Source organism: Pogona vitticeps, chromosome 1 (genome assembly GCF_051106095.1).
Source record: "Pogona vitticeps strain Pit_001003342236 chromosome 1, PviZW2.1, whole genome shotgun sequence".
In the NCBI taxonomy this organism is placed as follows: domain Eukaryota; kingdom Metazoa; phylum Chordata; class Lepidosauria; order Squamata; family Agamidae; genus Pogona; species Pogona vitticeps.
In genome coordinates this window covers 120,916,559-120,937,435 of record NC_135783.1, presented here as the reverse complement: position 1 = coordinate 120,937,435, position 20,877 = coordinate 120,916,559, and the positions used below count along the sequence as shown (strand labels likewise).

The window sequence follows — 20,877 nt, the reverse complement described above, 5'->3', positions numbered from 1 at the left end:
TACATTTGGTTTGGGCCGCATGGGGGGGCAACCCTAGCCGTCCTCCGCAGCCCCACTCCAGCTGCGATCTCAGACAGCAGAGGCTGCCAGCTTCAACTCCGGTGGCTTTATGGAGCCGGGAGGTGGTCCACCTATTGATGGGGATGGCACAATGCAGTCACACAGCCCCCCTCTCCCCTCCTACTCCTTCCTTCTTTCCCTCTCCCCCCCACCGTTGAGATGTGCCCCAGCCGCATTCCAGCCACAAGTGCTGGCAGTGTAATTTGAAACTTTGGAATTTCTTTAAAAATAAAAAATTGCACTGGGCCGCATTATGAGCCAACCTGGGCCGCATGCGGCCCTCGGGCCGCAGGTTGGACAAGCCTGCTTTAAACAGACCAACAGCTTTACCACGAACCATGAAAGGAGAGCTGGGGATCAGCAGAATGTGGGATCAAAAGAAAGGGGGCAGTGGCACTGGATCAAACCACACTGGATTGAGGGTCCAGTGGGAACACTGGCACTGAAACAATCTGGGATCTCCCTGGGATCACCTCATCTGAAGAGAAACATAAAATAGGGCTGCAAATCAAACCACAGCAAAGACAAATCATTCCAATTTAGACTGCCAGTGCAGTCTTCTTCTTAGTCTTTTTCCTGTATCTGTGATTTCATCTCCTTTCCCAAAAAGGTAAAACCAGCTCACCCCCAGATTGGGAGTAGGGGAGGTCCTAAAGGTGTTTTTATTCTAGTCCGCTTTTAGTCAAAGAGAGTGGGCTAAGGCTCTTGCTGCTGCTTACCATTTCCAAAGGTCTCATGTAAGCATTGCAGACATTATGGTAGGACGGTCAGTCCACAAGGGAATAAGCTGTCCTTTCTCTTTCATTGTTTAAATACAGATTCTGGTATTTGTTTTCAATTGATTTTACTGTATTTGTAGGCTTCCTTGGGAAAAAAATAAATCTGTATTGTGAACGATGGCTCAGACAGATCTTGGAAGCAAGCTAACTAAAATTATGTCACCCCGTAGTCAGCTTTGACCCCTGCCTCTGCTTTGCACGTTGGGCATGAGATCAGTGTGATGTCTGGCAATGGAGACCTGCCCTTTTCAGAAATGGGCTGATGAATGAGGGCGCAGCTAGATGCCCCCTTTGATAGAGAGTATGTCTTCTTCTCTTCTAAAAACAGGCCATGTGGTTGTAATGGTTTGGAGTGGTTTAGATCGCCACTCAGCTAAGAAATTCACCCTGGGTGACCTTGGGGCAGTCACTCTCTTAGCCTGCCCTACCTCACAGGGCTGTTGTGAGGATAAAAAGAAGGAAAGTCATGTACACCATGAGATAGCTGGCGTAGCAGCCAGGATAGAAGTGCAACAAATAACTTAATCAATAACAAGAGCAGGAGGGTTATCTTACTTGGAACACAAAGTTCTGTGGATAAGAGAATGAGATGCCATCTCTCCTCTAGGCAGAATCATCAGAATGAACCTCCTCCTGCACTGCTAGAACAATTAGATTAGAAACCCCCACTGGCATCTATAGAAAACTTTTCTCTAAGCGTTATAACTATGCAGGGGAGTTTTCACTCACATCGGGAAGAGGGAAGCTATACCTCCCCTATGATGCACATTGCATTCTGATAAGGCACCTCCCCTGGCTATAATTAATTAAAACAAACAGAGAAATGTAGCTACATACTGGGTATCAAAGGAGTATCTAATTTGGCCCTGAAATGCTGGAGGGGGTTTACCTCATGCTAGCTAGCACTAATCCACAAAAATGTTAGAGAAGGGGGGGGGTTCTATCAAGAAACAGCAATAATACTTGACTTAGTTAAGCATTCGAAGTTGTTAGGTGTTCAAAACATTCCATGTGTATTTTCTTGTAATCCATTTAATAACCCTTTAAGGTAAAACATTATCACACACACACACAAACACACACCACTGCAGGTATGGACAGAGAGGGAGGGCGGGAGGGAGGGGAAGGGATGGGGAGAGAGAGAGAGAGAGATGTTAGTTTAAGACATCTAGTGAGTTCATAGCAGACATGAGATCCAAGTCAGGGTCATCCATATTCAGAGCTCAGTCTATCAGTCCATTCATGCCAGAACCAGCTCTGAGAAGCTCACGTCCACTCTAGATAAAATATTCTAAAAATTTATTCCTTTCTATATCCATTTCTTCTGTTTCTATCTCATACTGCTTCATGGCAACAAAATATTGCACGAAGTTGTCTCCAAACGCTTCCCGGATACACTCATCTTCCTGAAGCGCCAGAAGGGCATCTTCCAGTTTGAGGGGGACGGTCGCAGCTTTGAAGTGACCTGAGCCCTGGATCTCCTCCATGGCCTCTGGGAAGCAGAGGCCTCTCTTGATACCATCCAAACCTGCTGCAATGGTAGCAGACAGCACGAGATATGGGTTTGCTGCTGCTGAGCCGAGTTTGTTTTCTATCCTCGGTCCTTTTTCGCCATGGCCTTTGAGGTTAAAGGCACAGCTGTTATCATTGCAGGCCCACTTGGCGATCACGGTGTCTTTTGAACTTTTGCTGTAGGTGCTGTAACGTTTGCGGCAGCTGAGCGTTGGGGCCATCAGGCAGCTGAGCGCTGGCGAATGCACCAATAGCCCAGAAAGCCAGTGCTTTCCTACGTCAGTAAACTCGGAGGCTCCGGCACCGCCAGAAAACAAATTCTCCTGCCCTGAGCTATTCCAAAGGCTATGGGAGAAGATGCCTGCATTGCAAAACCCATTCTCAGTGAAAAAGCTGGCAATGTAGTTGTATTTTTTGGCAACTTCCTTGATGCCCGTTCGGAAGGTGAAGGCATTGTCAGCAGCGCCAATGCCAAATTCTGGGTGGAAAGAGACCTCCATTTGCCCAGGGCCTGTAGAGGAAGAGAAGCTCTCGATGTTTGCCCCAGCATGGTACATCCCGTCAATGAGTTCCTGGATGAAGGATTGCTCGTGGTTATTTAGGAGAGTTGCTGCGGGAAAAGAGATGGTTTTCGAATTTACAATTTCGGCAATGCCATAAATGCAGAACTCATACGTGAAGGCGGACGACAGTGCGAAGCCATTCTCGTGGAGATGGTGCAGCTGCTGCTTGGCGATATATCTGGGAGAAGTCAACAGAGGCTTGCCGGTTACTGTAAATGAATCACATATCAGCCGGGCAGTCTGTTCAGTCCACGGTAAAGTCCGAAATGTTGGAAAATCAGGACACAGGACTATGTCACAGTTGAAATTGGATGCACTTATCTGGTTTATTTCACTGTCCCTTGGATTTAGAGTCAGTTCAAGATAGCCTCTGGGCATGGAAACCCCATGGATTGCTTTGGTCTAAAAAGAAGCAAGAAGAATGTATGACGGTGTTTTAGAGACTAGAAAGCTGGAATTGTAATGTGCAGTGTAAAATGGCTACAATGACAGATTAGATTCCTATATAGGTTCAAATACCCTCTCATTCTCATGCATGGAGAAATGTTTCTTATAATGCATAAATGCATAGTTTCAGAAAAGACATTTCTTCTCTTCTCTCAGTCGAACAAAAGAATTAACAAGACCTAAAATTCAGATTCTGACCCATCTACAGGCAGTCCATTGGAGCCCTGAGGACAGCAAAGTTGCTCTTCCTGTACAATACATGTTGCCTCCATATCCTCTTCTCTGCTGCTTACCTGTGTCCTGGAAATCCCTAAACATATTGGTTCTGAAACGGGGGAGGGGGGAAGGAAGAAATTTTTCAAAAGGTCACAGAACGTGAGACTTTTCTTTAGAACTATCTTTTCCTTTAGAAATATTTTTGCCAGCATAAACAAAGAATTTGTGATTTCTCTAGAAAGGTGCTTCTCTTTAATTTAAAGTAATATTATTAAGTGTTAGTGTTCATTTTAAATTTCAAATTACTTCTTTTTTTTAGTAAAACGGGGTTGGAAGATGACAGGAGAGAGGTAAGGAGAGATAAAAATTCCCTCATGAATCCAGTAAGGTGCACGGTGTCAAAAAGTTTGGGAACCACTATCTTAGCTCTTAGCATTGTCAAACGATGCCCTGGGTATCTAACAGCTTGATGATTTATACTTTTATATCAAACTTAATTTATTTGGTCGGGGGGGGATAGGAAAAGATATAGGGTTGAAGATCAAACAAGATATAAACTTAGAAGGTACAGTATTTTGAAGAGGTGCTCCTTCAAGCAGTAAAAGGCATCTGTTCATCATAGCACATAATTTCCCTCACCTCTTTATCTTGAATTGGTCATGCTGTTTGTGACTGGTCATTGGAAGATAAGAACAGGCTTATCTTGCAAGTTTGAGCATTCCTCTGAGGGGAAAATGGGCTAAATGCAGGGAGAGTGCATTCCCCTTAATATTTAGTATGATCCAAAAAAGCTGAACTAGACATCTATACTTTCGACAAACAATCAGGGAAAAATATGTTATTACTCCAGCATCTTTCATGATCACTAAACATTGGATAAGAGTGTTTGCCTTTGTTGATGTCTAAATGGCAGCTAGTATCAGCAAAATGATCTGAGACTTACAGTTAACAACACCAGTAAAGTAAGATTTTTTTTAAAGCAAAAAGCTTAAAATATACTATTTTACTTCATAGGAAGTTTAGAGTAAAAGCAGAATGCCATTAAATTTCCAGTCACACTAGCATATGTTTCATGATTAGCCAGTGAAATCTGAAATATTCATGACAAGATTAAAGCTTAAGGAGAATGTATAAAGCCTACATGCTGAGCATTACATAAACGCTACACCAAAAGGCCTGTGGAGGTCACAGCTTTCTATGAGCCTGCTTCTGAAAGCTTCAGAATGTGACTTGTATTCACTGGAACACTAGCATAGTCAAAGTTATTATGAAGCCATCTGTACTTCTGCTGTATTTTCTTATCAGATTTAATCACTGAGTAGGGAATGCTCCGTAACTAAAATGGTTCCCATTTGATCAGTTTTGTGTCTTTTGTTATTTGCTCCTGGCCTCCTCATGTAGTTTGCTTCTGTCAAATAAAACAGAATTTTCCTCGGAGCGGTGAATGCAAAAAGATAAATCCAGGGAGGGAGAGCCTTAGATGTGGAAAAAGAACTGAGATTGCCCAGCTTACCTTAATTACCTCTGCATTTCTGCAGAAGCAAAGTCTGGTGAAGCAAGTCAGTATTCTTGCAGGGTACTTTTGAAAGCAGGCAGAAACTGGAACCTGTGCACCGTTGAACTTGAAAAGCAGTGGTGGGGTGGAGAAATTGTGGGCCATGGGCTGGCTGAGCTTCTAGGGGCATTTTTGGTACCCTGAGGCCTGCACAGATTCTGCCCCCCCCAATCTTCCTCAGAGTAAAATAATTTTTTATTTTTTGTAATTCTCTTTGGGAGATGAATTTGAGGCTTTCTGGAGGAGCAGGGCTTGAATGAAACACACTGGGGGAACTTAACAAGGGACATCTGGATACTTCCAGTTTTGATTTGCAGAACTTTATCTTTGTTTTTACAGTCCAGAGCCTGTAGTCCAGAGTCCATAGCTCTACCATGGATGTTGGCCTGCCTCAGTGGTCCACCCGTGCTGCCCAACCAGAAAGCTTATATTTTTCTTATGCAACGAGAGAGAGAGAGAGAGAGAGAGAGAGAGAGAGAGAGAGAGAGAGAGAGAGAGAGAGGAACATACCCGGAAAAAGCGGGAAGGGATGGTCTTCGATCTTGACACCCCATGAAGATCTGTCGCTTCAAACCGGACAAAATGGATATTGTCCCTGGCCATTTGTTCTTTGATGTGGTCAATCTCACAGGCCAAATACAGAGGAATGTGACTACTAGGCTTCTTGACATCAGGCTCTCTGTTCTGTTCTTCTAAAATATATATAATTATTATTACTATTATTATTATTATTTTCAAAAAGCATCCTGTCATCACATTGCAAGGTTAGTATTCGTCATCCATTCTGCTATGGCAGTAGACCTTTTCAGCATGGTTAGCTGAGCTCGAATGCCTTGTTCCCAAGTATTCAGAATCTATAGATACGGTGGCTGCAATCCCAAATATATACTCGCTAAGTGGGAAGCATGAACTGCTGAGCAAAGTGGAACTTCCATCTAACTAAATGCAGATGGAGTTGTGATATGCAGTGTCATATGCAGTGATGGCTGTTAACTCAAGTTTCAGAGGTGCTATGAACCTCTAGGTTTTCGTTTGCACTGTACAAGCACTATCCAGGGTCTTGAACCCTATCGCCCACATAGCATCTTGAATAACTTCTGCACAACTTTTGATTTTTCAGAGAGATGTGGTTTTACGTCTCCACTATTTGGCACCTGGGCAAATGTTGTCATCTGCTAGTCACTAGGGAAATGGTCATTTCTCCTCTGGTTCTGGGTTAATATAGTTTCTGTTCATTTTAGTTTCACCAGTTGCTGGGCCCTGTTACTTGGATTCCTCTCATGTGCCATTTCCGCAGACAGCTTTTCTAGAAGCAGTTCAGTCCTCCCTGCCAACCTTTGCTTGACCCACTGCTGCAATGTCACAAGGGTCTGCCCTCAGGTTTCAGGTTTTAGCCCTGAATTGTCAGAGAAGGAGCAGCTGCTAACTTGGCAGTCCAACCTATGGTGTTCTAATAGAGCTTTGCAGTCTGCTAAGTGCACTGTGAGAATGAGAAGGAGACTGCTAGGGGAAATATAGGAAGAGCTATGCTGGATAGTCCAGCATTCTATAACCACAGTGATCAACAAGATTCTCCCATGAGACTGTGACCAGGAAAACATAGGAACAGGAGTATAATACTGCCACACATCCTAGAATGCACCGAATTTTGGAACGTAAATGGTTTTACATGGTAGACTCTTACGGGTTTGTGTGAATACACAGCTATAGCCCCTTCTTGTGTGTGTTATCTGTGTTCAGGGCATGGCCACCAGGTAGAAGAGGGTAGAAGCAGTGTGTGGCAATACCATACACTAGATACTATACCTCTATGCTGACATACCAAGTGGATCTGATTTTGAAAGATAAATAGGGTAAGACCTGGTAGGATACTTAGATGGGAGACCAACAGAGAATAGTGGGGATCTTCAGGTGAAGCCGATACAGAATCCTGCCTGAAATCTTGGAGAGTTGATGCCAGTCTAGGGTTGCCAGGCATCCGGCAAAAGGAGGACATGTCCTCCTTTTCAGCCTAATGTCCTCCATCTGGCAGGCAAAGCTAAAACCTTTAAAATGTCCGGCTTCTGTAATATTTTATGTTATAATTTTGGATGAGAGGGGGAGAGGTGGAAGGTGGAAAGCAATTTCTGACAGAGTCACAATCTAAGACACCCCTTCAGGCTGTAAATCAGCCATGCCCACATGGAGCCCTTGCTTCTGGAGGTGACTTCCCGCTTCGTTTTGAGCAAGCTGCACGTAAAGATTAGCAAGGAAAGGAGAGCAAGATATATGTATACACATATATAGATACACACACACACACACACACACACACACACACACACACACACACACACACACACACACACAACCACAACTGAGAGGGAATGGGCAAAACAAAAGGAGAGAGTCAAGAGAGAGTGGCAGCCGGAGAAGGGCAGGATCTTTTTTTTTAAGGGGAAAAAATTGTGGGTTTGCCCAGAGGTATTCGAGCAAGCAGCAAGAGTCGAGAAAGGAGAGCCGGCAGCTAGTAAAGATTGAGGAAGGCTGGCGGAGAAGAAGTGAAGCTGGAGGGAAGGGGAGCCGGAGCCAGAGCGGGGCTCTGCACCAGGGGCCTGCCAGAGAAAGAGGGAGAGGGAGGGAGAAAAGGCGGCAGCCTCCACCACAAAGGGAGGCGGGAAAGAAAGGGGAACGTTCTCGCAGAGCTCGCCTCGGTGCAAGTGAAGGAGCAACAACAGCAGGCGCCAGGATAGGTTGTGTAATTAATAAAGATTATAAGGTAATAATTGTACAATCGGCTGTTTAAATAATGTTTTTTGGTATTTTGGGGGGAAAAGCCTCCATTGAATGTATTTTTATTTTTTAACATGACTGTTCTTTGGTCGGTTCACTAAGAGACATTTATTGTCAGCTATTGTAATAAAATTGTATTGACCGTGGGTTTAATCCGGAGCAATTCAAATGAAACATTCATTACATCCTCCTCTGTCCTCTTCTTTTGTCTATGTCCTCCTTTCGGTACCCATGTATCTGGCAACCTTATGCCAGTCAGAGTTGATAATATGGGCTTAGAAGGACCAAGGTCTGACATAGTAGAAGGCCACTTCCTGTGTTTCTAATAACGCTAGAACATGGGAGCAGTAGAATTGTGCTGCTTTTGTTTCTTGAATTGGGAAGGAATCCAAAGTGGAATTGGGCTCCAAATCAAATCAGAGGTCCCATGCACATCCATAGGCCAATTGCAGTTGCGCTTTAAATGTATTCTTCCTTTCCTTTCCCTTCCTTCCTTCCTTCTTTCCTTTCCAATGTGTATATACTGCCCTACTGGTAAGTACCTTCAGTATGGTTTACAGTTTTAAAACCCTTAACACCAATATAATAACTAAATCAGGTATTTTACTATTTTAACAAATAAACCTGTCCAGATAGTATCAGGCATTACAATATTAGAGTCTGAGAAGCCAACTATAAACCTCACATACTTGAAGCAAAGATAAAAATAGAAACCAGTGACTTAATGTGTGAGGCAGGAGGAAGGTCTTAACCTGGCATCTAATTGGTACTAACGAGGCCTAAAAGTTGAGCTCTCTTGATGGAGCTGTGGGGGAGGGGATACACTTTCGTTCAGGTTCTTCTCTGAGAGTCACCCGTTGTACTATTGTGGGTGGTGACTCTCAGAGAAGATCCTCTGAAGATGACCTTAACAAATGGGAAGAATCATATGGGAGGAGGACTTTGGTTCAGATAGATTCAGCAGCATTAAACTATTAATAACCAGCAGTGCAGTGGTGAATTAGGAAGTGCAGCTGCTCATAATAACTGTCCCCATAGAAAGTGCTCACACACACTTGATAGTCCAAAATGGAGTCAACTGGATTGAATCATATCAACAATGAAAGAGTGGGTCTTTTGTAAAGCTAATAGCTCTGAGCTGTCGGTGCAAGACCAAACCTCTCTCAAACATTTTGCATAACAGCAGGGATAGCTTGCAACAATACTGTATACTGTTCCTGGGAAGATATATTTGCCTCTAAGCTGTTATGCTCCACTACATCACTGCTCAGACCCTAGAGAAGCATACAGAGCTTAGTTTAATTAACTAGATTTAAGCCGCAGTTCCTTATTCCAGATGTCCTTGTCACCTCTGGTTTAAATCAAATCACACCAAAGCGGATAGGTAGGTGGCAGAGAGGCAGGTAGGGAAAAGGAGACACCCCAGAGCCCAGTGTTTCTTTGTCAGCTTCAGAAGTCAGGAAACCAGCAATGTTACATCCAGACTACACCAATATGCCCTGCACCCACTCTTACTAAAGCACAATGTTACCAGCATAAATAAACTGCTGTTAATAGATGTAAGCAAACGGTCTATGCATACTTTACAGTCACACAACATTGACAGATTCAAACACTGGCATTGACGTAGATGAGTCAGATCTCCCGCCCCCCTCTCTCTCTGCTAGTTCCATTACAGTTTTAAACCCAGAAAAACTGGGACTTTTGACTCGGGGGGGGGGGGGGAACCTCATCAGACCCAAACAGATTTGATAGCTCTGTAGGTCTGCATATGGTCACATTACATCTGAAACTAATTTTGGATAGTTTTGTATTCCAAGAGTATAAAAAAATACAGGAGCCATTTAGCAGAATAACCATAAGCAGAGTTTTGGTTTGAACAGGTGTATTGACTGGTCACCCCGTCTTGCTGGGCCAGGAAGCTAGCTTCCAAATTACCTTATGAAGGGAGTAGAACACACTCTCGTATATGTTTCCTTCCTTCTTGTTTTCACCAGACTGACCAGCCTAAAGACATGCCTTCTTGAGTGGAGAAAGAGCGCTTCCTGTGCAAAAGGCTACTGGGATGTGTGTGTACATCTTGCTGATGGATCAATAGTCCACATTATTAGAGAAAGCGTGGAATACGAAACCAAGTCACTTGCTGTTCCTCTTGCGCAAGGCTAGTGGCAAAGGACAAAGCAGTGTCTAATTTTCAGGGCCTGCACATGCTTCTTTTTGACTGTGCTGTGTAGACTTCTCCAGCCAGCAGAGTCAATTGCTTTGTTTGGAATCTACAGATAATGCAAAAGTGCAGCACTGTAGTTTGGCGTGTGCTTCAGATAACACATAACACTAGTCTCACACCAGTTGTATTGGATTTGGCTCAGAAGCTTGTCTGATTGTGAGCGCAGCCCAGGGTGCTCTTGTTGATCTGTATGGCACTGAACAACCTGGGACCAGGATATCTGCAAGACTGCTCCTTCCTGTGTGTGTCCGCCAGGGATCTGAGAGCCCCAATGGAGGCCCGTAGTGTGTCCTATCACCATGAGAGATTATGTGCGTGAGTACCTGAGACAGAGCTTTTTCTGTAGCAGCACCCTAATTACAGGACTTCTTCCCAAGGGAAGACAGGCTGACCCCATCCCTGTTGAGCTTCAGGTAGGCAGCCAGAACTGTGTTGTTCCATAGGGTCTTTGTCTTTGTGACTGGTTTTAAAATAAGCTCTTGGAGACCGTTTCAAATCTGGGGGAAAGGAGCTGCTTCTTGTTTTGTTTCTGCAGTTGCAGTCTATTACGCATTGCCTTGGAAAGCCTTGGCAGGCAAAAAAGCAATAAACAAGGAAGGAAGGTCCAAAACTTGGTGTTCTTGCAATTGCACCAGTGCAGATAAATGCACATAGGCTTTTGATATATGTATAGCACCCTAGAATTAGGGGGAGAGGCAGCAATCTAATCACGTTTTGTTTGGCCTGAGCTTCTTCGTACTGAGGAAATATTTTAACTTTCATGAGCATTTAATTTCACTGACCAAGTCATGGCCACCAGTGCCTGGTAGCTTCTGTCGAGTTTAGCTCAATAAGTCCCTAACTAAAGAATAAGAGAGGGGAAGAACCCAACTCACTTTGAAGAATCCATCCCGTGCCTCAGAATTGATTGTTCTGCTGTTGTTAATCGCACCTAGGTTGTATGTGCACAGATTTCCATACTCTTAGATGTGACCTGAACACCATTTTTTCTCTCAAAAAATAAAAATAAAAATTACTTCTTAGAGGAATGAATATAAGGACTCACTGAAGTCGTCCATAAATGAACAGCGGCAGCATGGGGCTTGTGTCCCCAATTATCATCCTGTCCCCTCTCAGTTATGCATGACTGCAACATGGCATTATATTCCTTCATCCTAGAATCAGATTTCCAGACTCTGATTCTTCCTCCACACATACTGCCCCACCCACACTGAGCATCTGATATAAGATGGGTATCTGTTCCTTGCTTGGTATAACAGCCTGTCCCCCACCTGTTTAGTTTTACTACTATTTTATAATATTTGGCATTGGCTTTGAATATTATTGTTGTTGTGACACTAGCTTATTGAGATTTACTTGCCCCAATCTTATTGCACGTTGACTATGGATATCATGAAGAGAGGTAGCACAAACAGAGGAAGCCTTGTTGCCATAGCAACATGGGATCACCATCACTTGTGCAAGCCTTGCCATCCCATAAGGGGCAATCTCCATGAAGACAAGCAACTGTCCAGTTGTGCTAAGGCAACACTTATGGAATCAGCATCATTGTGTCTCCCTAATCTGGTAGAATTTAAGGAGCTGTGGAAGCTCACAGAGATACTGCTTGTCCAGTCAAACTGAGCTGCACTGAAATAATCCCTTCCCATCCCTTAAGGCACCAGTGAGGAACAGATTGCCCTCCAGTGTTGCTGGACTGTAACCTCCATGATCTCTTCTCATGGGCTCTGGTCCACCCAACAGCATCTTGAGAGTCACACATTTCCCACTCTTATCTTAATATTGAAGGTGGAGGCTTACCAGGCATGAGGTCATATTTAGTTCCTGGTGCACTGTCCCCCTCAGGTGGGGAAGGTGTCTGTTGTCTTTCAGGAAGTTCTCCCACCTCTTCATTTTGTTCATCTGGCACAGCAGAGCTATGGAGTAGAGGTGGCCTGCCTACCTGCTTTGTTCCATTGGGGTGCCCAGAAAGGACTTCATGGCCACCTCCTCTTAAATGAGGATGAGATGTTTCCACAAACAGACCTGGTTTATCACTAGGCAGTAGTGGAGATGTATGGGAAGAGCCACTGCTGGGTTTCCTACACTTCCTAGCCCTGGTACTCAGCAAGGGGCTCACTCTCAACAGGTTTTTCAACTCTTGCAGGGTTTCCTTTGAAATCCCAGGCCTGGAGGTCAAAGAGTCTTTGCTGTCTTCTTTTTCCTGGGTTGCTAACGGATAACCTTTGGCCTTTTTCTGAGCCTCAGTTGCACCAGGCTCTTCTGCAACATTCATGGACATCCTGGAATTCTCCCTGTTTTTCACTGGCTCGTCTTTGTCCTCTAGGTCTGTTCTCAGCCTCTGAGCTTCCGGGCTATTTTCACATGGCTTCTCTCTGCCCTCTTGTGGACCTTCTTTTGTACAACAGTCTTCAGCCGGATTATCCTCTTTTTCCTGCATTGCTGGTAAATTCGGAAGACTTTCCTTCAGCTTCCCTTGATCACATATGTTTGCAGAATGAGAGGCATCCATTGGATTACATCCTGCTGCCAGACCTTCTCTCCCTGTGACTTTGATTCTTCTTCTGCGTCTTAATCCACATACAGGGTTGCCATCAACCTCCTCATTTTCATTTCCAGAAGTACTCTGTAATCATCAGCAAATATCAACAGTGTGCTTCAACCACATGGAATAAGTACTTAGAGATGCATCGCTTTTTAATTTGTAATACACACATTTGATGCATGCAGTGAATGAATGCATTCCAGAACATCCAAAGCACAACATGAGTGAACAACATGAGTTAACATGTCTCAAAAGACTACGGTAAAATGCTCTGGATGGAGGACTTGGAACAACAGCTACTGTGGCTGATAAGGCCAATTCGAGAGTGACAGTCCCTTCCACACTGAAGCCAAATGCAATCTGTCCCCTAGATAGACAGATAGAATGGGAAGTACTAGAGATATGGTATGTAGGATATAAAGCTAATTAAAGTCTATATAATTTATAAACTATATAGTTTACCAGATGTACAACCTTACTATTGTTACATCATTTTATTGTGCATTTTAATGTATATGTATATATGTTCAATGACCAGTGATTATAATTAACTTTAATACCTCATCTGAAGACCCACATGAAATGACTTGGTTTTTAATATTGAAATTATATTTTAATATTTTTGTATTTTGTATTTTTCTTTTAACTCAGCTTTTTGGAGAATGTATGTATTTATATTTGTACTTTTTAATCTGCTAGTATTGTGTCTGTTCAGTTGGGACCATGCCTGTGTATATATTATTATGTGTACTTATGTTTTAAATTGGTGGAAGTTGGATGATCAAAGGAACTTAAAAGGAACATTTAAAAAAAAAAACCCAACGAAAACCCAACTGAATATTTATGTTGTAAAAAGTTCAAAGGCATGAACAGCTGCTAGTTAAGTAGCCAGTGTTTATATTTCTTGTCACAAACTATGTCACACAAGTGCTGTGCAACAGAACATACAACTGTTGACTTCTTAACTAGCAGCAATTCACTGCTGAGATTTACCCCAGTAAGTGTGAGTAACAGGATTCTGGCCATTATAAAAGTGAATGCTGCACCCCACCCTGCAACCAAAAGTGGCACATTCTACCACCTCAGGAATGCGTTGCCTCAATCTAATGCCAGTGGGTGAGAAATACAAACAGTGACAAGAAATATACAGAAAATAAAGTACTTCATCTTCAGAGCCATATCCTGACTAGAGAGACTTATCAGGACTTAGCTGCCTGTAGGATTCAGGGTTTATCTACACACTAGGAAGCCAATGCTAGATGAACCAAATGGGAACAACTGCCCAATAAATTACAGTAGTTACAGTAGGCGTGTTCTTCTCCTGGAGGCATGCAAAAGCTACTCCTTTGGTGGTGAAAATTCTGAGAATTCTTCAGGGGACATGCTGGCTGAGGAATTGGACAGCTGTCATCATAAAAAGTGTATTTTCTGAGCTCTGGTTTTACCCAATGGAGACTCTTTGCATCCCTTTGAGTTCCAAAAAAAAAAGTGAGATCAACTCACTGGAGGTTTTCCCCCTGCCTTCAAAGCATGTTTCTGATGTCCTCTGTGTTAGCTGCCATATAACCACTTTAATATTGCAGCAAAGGTGATAGCTTCCTTGATGACTGCCTATCTTTGAAGCAGTACCCATCTGAAAATTCAGAACCAAGTGTGCCCAGGGAAAATGTAATGTTAACTCTTACTGACCTTGAATTGATGCCAGCAAATCATCACCTCAGGATTTCCATTATACATTTTTTTAAAAATTGTAGTTTATGTATTAGGGGTCTGTGTGTATGCATGTGTTCTCATTTTGATATGCCATCAACTCACATCCACCTGATGGTGACTTTAACAGGGTATTGGAGGGATTTAAGGAATTATTTTACTGTTTTCAATCTTTCTCCCCATGAGTCTTCATAGCCAAGCAGGGATTGAAACCCACGTTGCCTGAATCATAGTCCAACATTGTTCCACTACACCACACAGGCTCTTATTAATTACCTTTCAATTCTTTTTTTTTTAAACCCTCCGGTTTATGAATGTGGAATACCCTACAGCAGGGGTCCCCAACCCCTAGTCTTAGGCCCATGCCAGTCTGCAGCCTTGGCCGGACCGGGCCGTGGAGATAGATCTTCTGCCCCTCCCCCTGCACACACTCCCCCCTGCATGCCCACCCACACAGCACCTTTGTGCATGTGCACGAGTGTGCGTGCATGATGTGAGCACCCCCACCCTTCACACATGCACGTGTGTGCATGCACCACGCGAGCGCCCCATCCCTTTGTCCATGATCATGAGTGTGTGCACGTGCCATGTGAGCGCCCCCGCCCATTTGCGCATGTGCGCAAGCATGGGGTTGCCCTCCACACATGGACTCTGTCCCCCCAACCATCCTCAGTCTCAAATCGGTTAGAGACCACTGCCCTACAGGATACCTTCTTATGCTCACTACCATTTACAGTTGTTGAAAAACAGCAATAACAGTTTCTTTGTGTTTGGGTCAGAAGTGGTTAAGTAATGAGAAAAGGAGTAAGCTTCTGGGATTTCCCCCTGCATGCTACCACTTTGTGAATGTGAGTACAAGAGGGAATCCTGTACACCATATTGAGTGCTGTCACTGGTATTGTCAACATTCAGGCTGCCCTCTGCTATGTAAAGCCTGGCATCCTTTATACTGCTGGCATGATATTGTGCAGCAATACCGAGCCCTCTCCTAGTATTTTGAATCATGAACACAAAAGCTCTGTATCCTACATTCATAAATCAAAAGGTTTTTTTTAAAGAACTGGATTTCCTGGCTTTTAAAAATGGGAGTTTAAATATATATAGACTACACACAGATTCCAACAGAAATTCCCCTTGTATAGAATTACCCAGTGCTAGAGAATCCCAGAAGATGAGAACATGATCTGTACTTTGATGAGAGATGGTGCGAGCGTCTGTGTGGGTGTCTGTGCATGCGAGGGGGGGGGCGGACAGGTGTGTGTGTGTGTGTGTGTGTGTGTGTGTGTGTGTGTGTGTGTGTGTGTGTGTGTGTGTGTGTGCGTGCATGGGGGTGGGCGGGAATGTGTGTGCACATGTGCCCGTTCCTTCAGCCCCTAAAAATATTGCAAATATATTATGTGGCCCTCCATGTAAAAAGTTTGGAGACCCCTGCTGTCGATCATCCTGACTTCTGCCGTTTGTGTTGTCAACATGCAGGCTGCCCTTTGCTATGTAAAGTTTGGCACATTTTTTCCTGCTGGCAACAGAGGTGCAATATTGTGGAGCAATATCAGGCAATTCCCCGCTGTTTTGTATAGAGATGGGCATGAACCACAAAAATGGCAGCTGACCACTCTGACAGGGAGGTAGGATGGGGTTTCTCCCTACACAGCTGCTCAGTGGTTGGCTTCCCGAGAAGGCAGGGAAGGGCAGCCCAAGCTCCTGACCGGACTGGCCACAAAAATGGTGGTTCATGGCTTGTAGCTACCCACAAACTGCGAACCACAAACCATTAAAAAAACACACACACACACAAAACTTGTTTTTTTTTTTTTTAAATGGGTTTGTGTCTGGGGGGAGGAGGGGAAACTAAAACCCCACATCCCCACAGCCTGCCCCTTTCCTTTCCACTGCCCCATGTCACCTCCCTGTCTGATCCTGCCAGCTCCTCCTCCTCCTCTTCCTCTGCTGCCATCTTAAGAGACAGGCTGAGATTCCCTTTCAGAAGCTGGGCCTGCAGCCTCTAAACATGCCCGGCCTATCAGGTAATAGGTGGGGGCTCGCACAGAGACTGCACTCTTAGCTCCTGGAAGGGAAGCCAGGCCTGCTGTGTCTCAAGATGGTGGCAGAGGCAGAGGACAAAGAGGAGGAGGCAACAAGACCAGGTAGGGAGGGGCAGGGGGGAAGGGGCGGGAATGAACCAGGAAGTTCATTAAATCATTGTAAGAAAGTTCATGGTTCGTGTTGGTTCGGATTCATCAGTTTTGACCAGCCCAAACTAACCCAATCCAATGAACCAGCAATTTTTAATAAACTTCCTGGTTCATTTTTCAGTTCTGCCTATCTCTAATTTTAAATAATGGATAATGAAGCACAATAACCCACATTTATAAATCAGAGGTTTTTCTGAAGAATTAAATTGCACTTTGTCTTTTTTTAACATCTTTCTTCCAACAAATAGAACATAATGATGTAAACGGTGTTAAAATCCAATAAATGCAAATATAATTAAAACGTTCAAAGAGAAAAACTGAGAACATAAATAGAAGCAAAGAAATAAAATGAAAACTGCTATGTCTGAAAACAGACTGATAATCAGAAAAGCTTCCGTAATAAGAGATGTCAGGCCAAACCAAAACAATTTTTAACAATTAAAAAAAGAGAGAAAAACATTCAGGCACCTTAAATACTAACTGCTATATTTTAATGTGCTGCAACCTTTCACGAACAAGTCCACTTCTTAGACCTCAGCCTGCAGGCTCATCCATGAAATGTTTTTGTCATTTTTTTGTTTTGTTTTTGTCTGACAGACGACCACAGACTGACACAGGGATCTCTTCTAAAACTGTAATAGTTTTTTCCTAATGTTGCATGTTTCCTAAATGCAACATATTAAACCATTTGAAAGTTTCTGGGAATATTTCAAAGACAACCTCATGGAGCATGTGCTGATAATCTAAATGGAATGCATTTAACGCATTTGTCACAGTTGCCAGATCATACATGTCTAGGGACAGACAGCTAACAATTTGTTGTGAACAGCCTCACAAAAGAATTGCACAACCAGAAAAGTGCAAACTGTAATGTGATTTTACATTGGTTTTGTATACTACAGTGCAAACTGTAATGTGATTTTACATTGGTTTTGTATACTACTTTCAGTGTGGTATTTGTTTTACAAACAAATACCAGACTGAAAGTAGTATACAAAACCAATACCAGAAGCTGATTCAAAACAACAAGGCACAACATTCCATTTAAAATCCCTCTCAGCCAGCAAATCACCTGTCTGAAGAAAAAGGCCTGTGCCTCCTTGCAGAAGGACAGCAAAGATGAGCCCAGCCTGGCCTCCTATGGCAGGGAGTTCAAGAACCTGGTCCAGCAACAGAGAAGGCCTTCTGCCCTATTCCCACAAAATCCACCTGTGATGGTGGTGGGACTGAGAGAAAGGTCTCCTCTGATGATCTGAACACTCAGGCAGGCTCATTAAAAGAGATGCAACCCTTGAGATAGCTTGGGCTCAAGCCATTTAGGACTTTAAAACCGGCACTTTATATTGTGTCTGGAAACAAATTGACAGCCAGAAGAGTTGCTGTAACAGGGGAGCTACATGTTTCCTGTAACCAGCCCCAGTTGACAATCTGGCTGCAGCATTTTGGACTCCATTAAATTTCCAAATACTTTTCAAAGGCAGCCTCACATAGAGTATGTTACAGTAATCCAGTCGGGATATAAATAAGGCATGTGTCACCATGGCCGGATCAGCGCTCTCCAGGAGAGAGGACGGCTGGCACACTAGTTTTAACGGTGCAAATGCTCTCCTGACCACCACAAAAACCTGGGCATCCAGGCTCAAAAATGAATCCAGAAGCACAACTCAAGTTGTGCATCAGTATTTTCAGAGGGAGTATAACTCCATCCAGCACAGGCTGCAACCTTGTTCCTTGTTGTGCCTTTCAACTGACCAGGAACACCTCAGTTTATTCACCTTCATCCAGTCCGTTACTGACACCACCACCACCTTCTCTTCTCCAGGAAGGACTGGAGCCATTGTAGAACAATGCCTCCGGGTCCCATTCTACAGAGATGGGCCAGAAGGATACCATAGTCAATAGTATCTAAATCCTCTGAGAGATCTAGCAGAACCAACAAGGACATATTCCCTTCCCAGTTCCTGGCATAGGTCGTTCGCCAAGGCAACCAAATCAGTCTACTGTACATCCCATAACTAGGTCTGAAGCCAGATTGAAATGGGTTTAGATAATCATATCTGTGTAATATATATATTGGCTCCAATACTTGGCTCCAGTACTTTGGCCATCTCATGAGAAGAGAAGACTCCCTGGAAAAGACCCTGATGTTGGAAAAGTGTGAAGGCAAGAGGAGAAGGGGACGACAGAGGATGAGATGGTTGGACAGCGTCATCGAAACTACCAGCATGAATTTGACCCAACTCTGGAAGGCAGTAGAAGACAGGAGGGCCTGGCATGCTCTGGTCCGTGGTGTCATGAAGAGTCGGACACGACTAAACGACTAAACAACAACAAATATATAAAGCGCTTGCACTTTGTAGACTCAAGATCACATGTTTCAAGAGAGAAACATGCCATTGTACCATTCTCATGTATTTATGTACCAGCAATCAGGATGTTGCCAGATTCAGCTTACTTTGTGGTGGGTGTTTGGGGGGATAAGGTATAGCAGCAAACAGAATAATGGGAAAAATAGATGGTGCTATAAAAGCTTTCAATTTTTCTTATTTAAAAATGCAATCAATGCTACTGAAACAACTGCCTTTGGCAAGATATTCCTTGTTTACATTACCACTGCCCTCACATCTCCTGATTTCATAATTAGGTGGCCACTAATAAGGCATCAGGCAAGAAGATCCCTAGATGTCTGCAGATGGAGCAAGGGCACTGTCCCCCCTCATGGATGTATTTTAATACCTTAATGTTCATAGACAGATGCATGATGTCGCATAAATTATGCTAAATGTACTGTTCTATGCTGAGTTTTACGTCCCTCCTCCCCAGAAAAAAAAACACAACTCTGCAGGTGCTCCCGGACTCACCAATGTAGGCCAACAAATTTCTCCAATATCGATTGGTCATTTGTATAATCTTATGAAGTATTGTGTTTCTGTGATACTGAGAATTAACACTAAAGAGCATGAAAAATTGTCCTGTTATTAAAGTATGGCACTTTGCAAGGGTACAAATTAAGAGAGCCTCTCCTGACTCTCACCCTCACCCCCAAAAGGTGGATAGGAAAGCAGGAGGGAGGGGGGAGAACATGGACAAAGTCATTCATACATGTGGAATGGATTTCAATATATCAGTTCCACATCTGCATTTAAATAAAAGGATCCCTTGCGGAGGAACAAAAACGACCTTGCTTGTGCTGAAAATAACACAACTCCCTTTCAAATTAATCTGTGCCTGCACGTTCCTTGTGTAAATCACCCAAATTTAAATCGACCTAAAACATGCTGGATGCAATTTAAATTGGGAGTTTTTTAGCAGTAAGTTCAGGCTCCAAGACATGGATTTCCAGTGTAAAATCTTCACCAAAATACTTGCCTTTTGGAGTGTGGTGCAGAAGGTATTGAATTATACGTATCAAGAGCAGCTTTGTCCTGGGCCTGAAGAATTTACCTTCCAGTTGAACACAACCTCTGGCTTTTGGGGGTTGGGATGTCTTTAAGGCAACTGCCATCTTGAAAAACAGAAGGCTGCTTGCTGAGCCAGAATTCAGCCCACCAAAGATCCCAAACTGTGCTGGACCAGCAGTTTCACATCCAGGATATAAAGCAAACAGGTTTGGGGCTAACTGAAAGTCCTCTCTAGCACAGCATGGCACTCAGTGTTGTCCGCAATCACGCAGTCTTTGATTCAGATCATCTATTTATCCATAAGGAATATTTATATCCTGGCCTTCTAACAGAGTATTACTCAAGGCAGCTAGAAATAAAAAGAAATTTCTTTTTATTGAACACCGTTCCCAATTACATTTTGAATAAATAAATGTTTTACCTGGCAAGCAGAATCATCCTTGTCCATCTCCTGAACATTTTGGTTCAAGCTCCCATCTAGTATGGTGACAATGAGAAAATTGCATCCAGCATTTATAGATTTGTCTCCAACAAACATGAGTTAGCACAGAATTTTCATGAGATTCTCTCTTCCCGAAGGTCCTGGCCCATGATTGACTGGGGGGGGGGGGAGAGGGAGGGAAAATGCCCTTCAAAAGGGTCACACGCAGGACTGTTGTTTATGGGAACAGATTTAAAACAGTCAGCTGACAAGTATCCTTTTCTGGAGTGTGGGGAAGAAAAACAATAGGAAGCAGAACACTTTTGTTTATTCTTGTTCAAGTTAATATTATGTAATGGGTGTGTGAGAGGGTTTGCATCCATGCATGTATGTTACTCTGAAACAGAAGCTGCTGTTGTATTTCTTAGGAGCAAAAAAGACTTAATAGGATGTGTGAGAGAGCATGGCGCCCAAAAA

At 43.5% G+C, this 20,877-nt stretch overlaps 1 protein-coding gene across 1 annotated transcript; it reads right to left on the bottom strand.

The window, feature by feature from the left end:
• Positions 1-372: 372 nt before the first annotated feature.
• LGSN (lengsin, lens protein with glutamine synthetase domain) lies at positions 373-20,539 on the bottom strand. The gene is made up of 4 exons (XM_020781787.3): positions 20,401-20,539; positions 11,932-12,757; positions 5,643-5,824; positions 373-3,316 (listed from the first exon to the last, which is right to left on the bottom strand). Exons 1-4 carry the CDS (start codon positions 20,515-20,517, stop codon positions 2,117-2,119), a joined length of 2,325 nt encoding a protein of 774 aa, XP_020637446.3. The 5' UTR covers positions 20,518-20,539; the 3' UTR covers positions 373-2,116.
• Between the last annotated feature and the right edge of the window lie 338 nt (positions 20,540-20,877).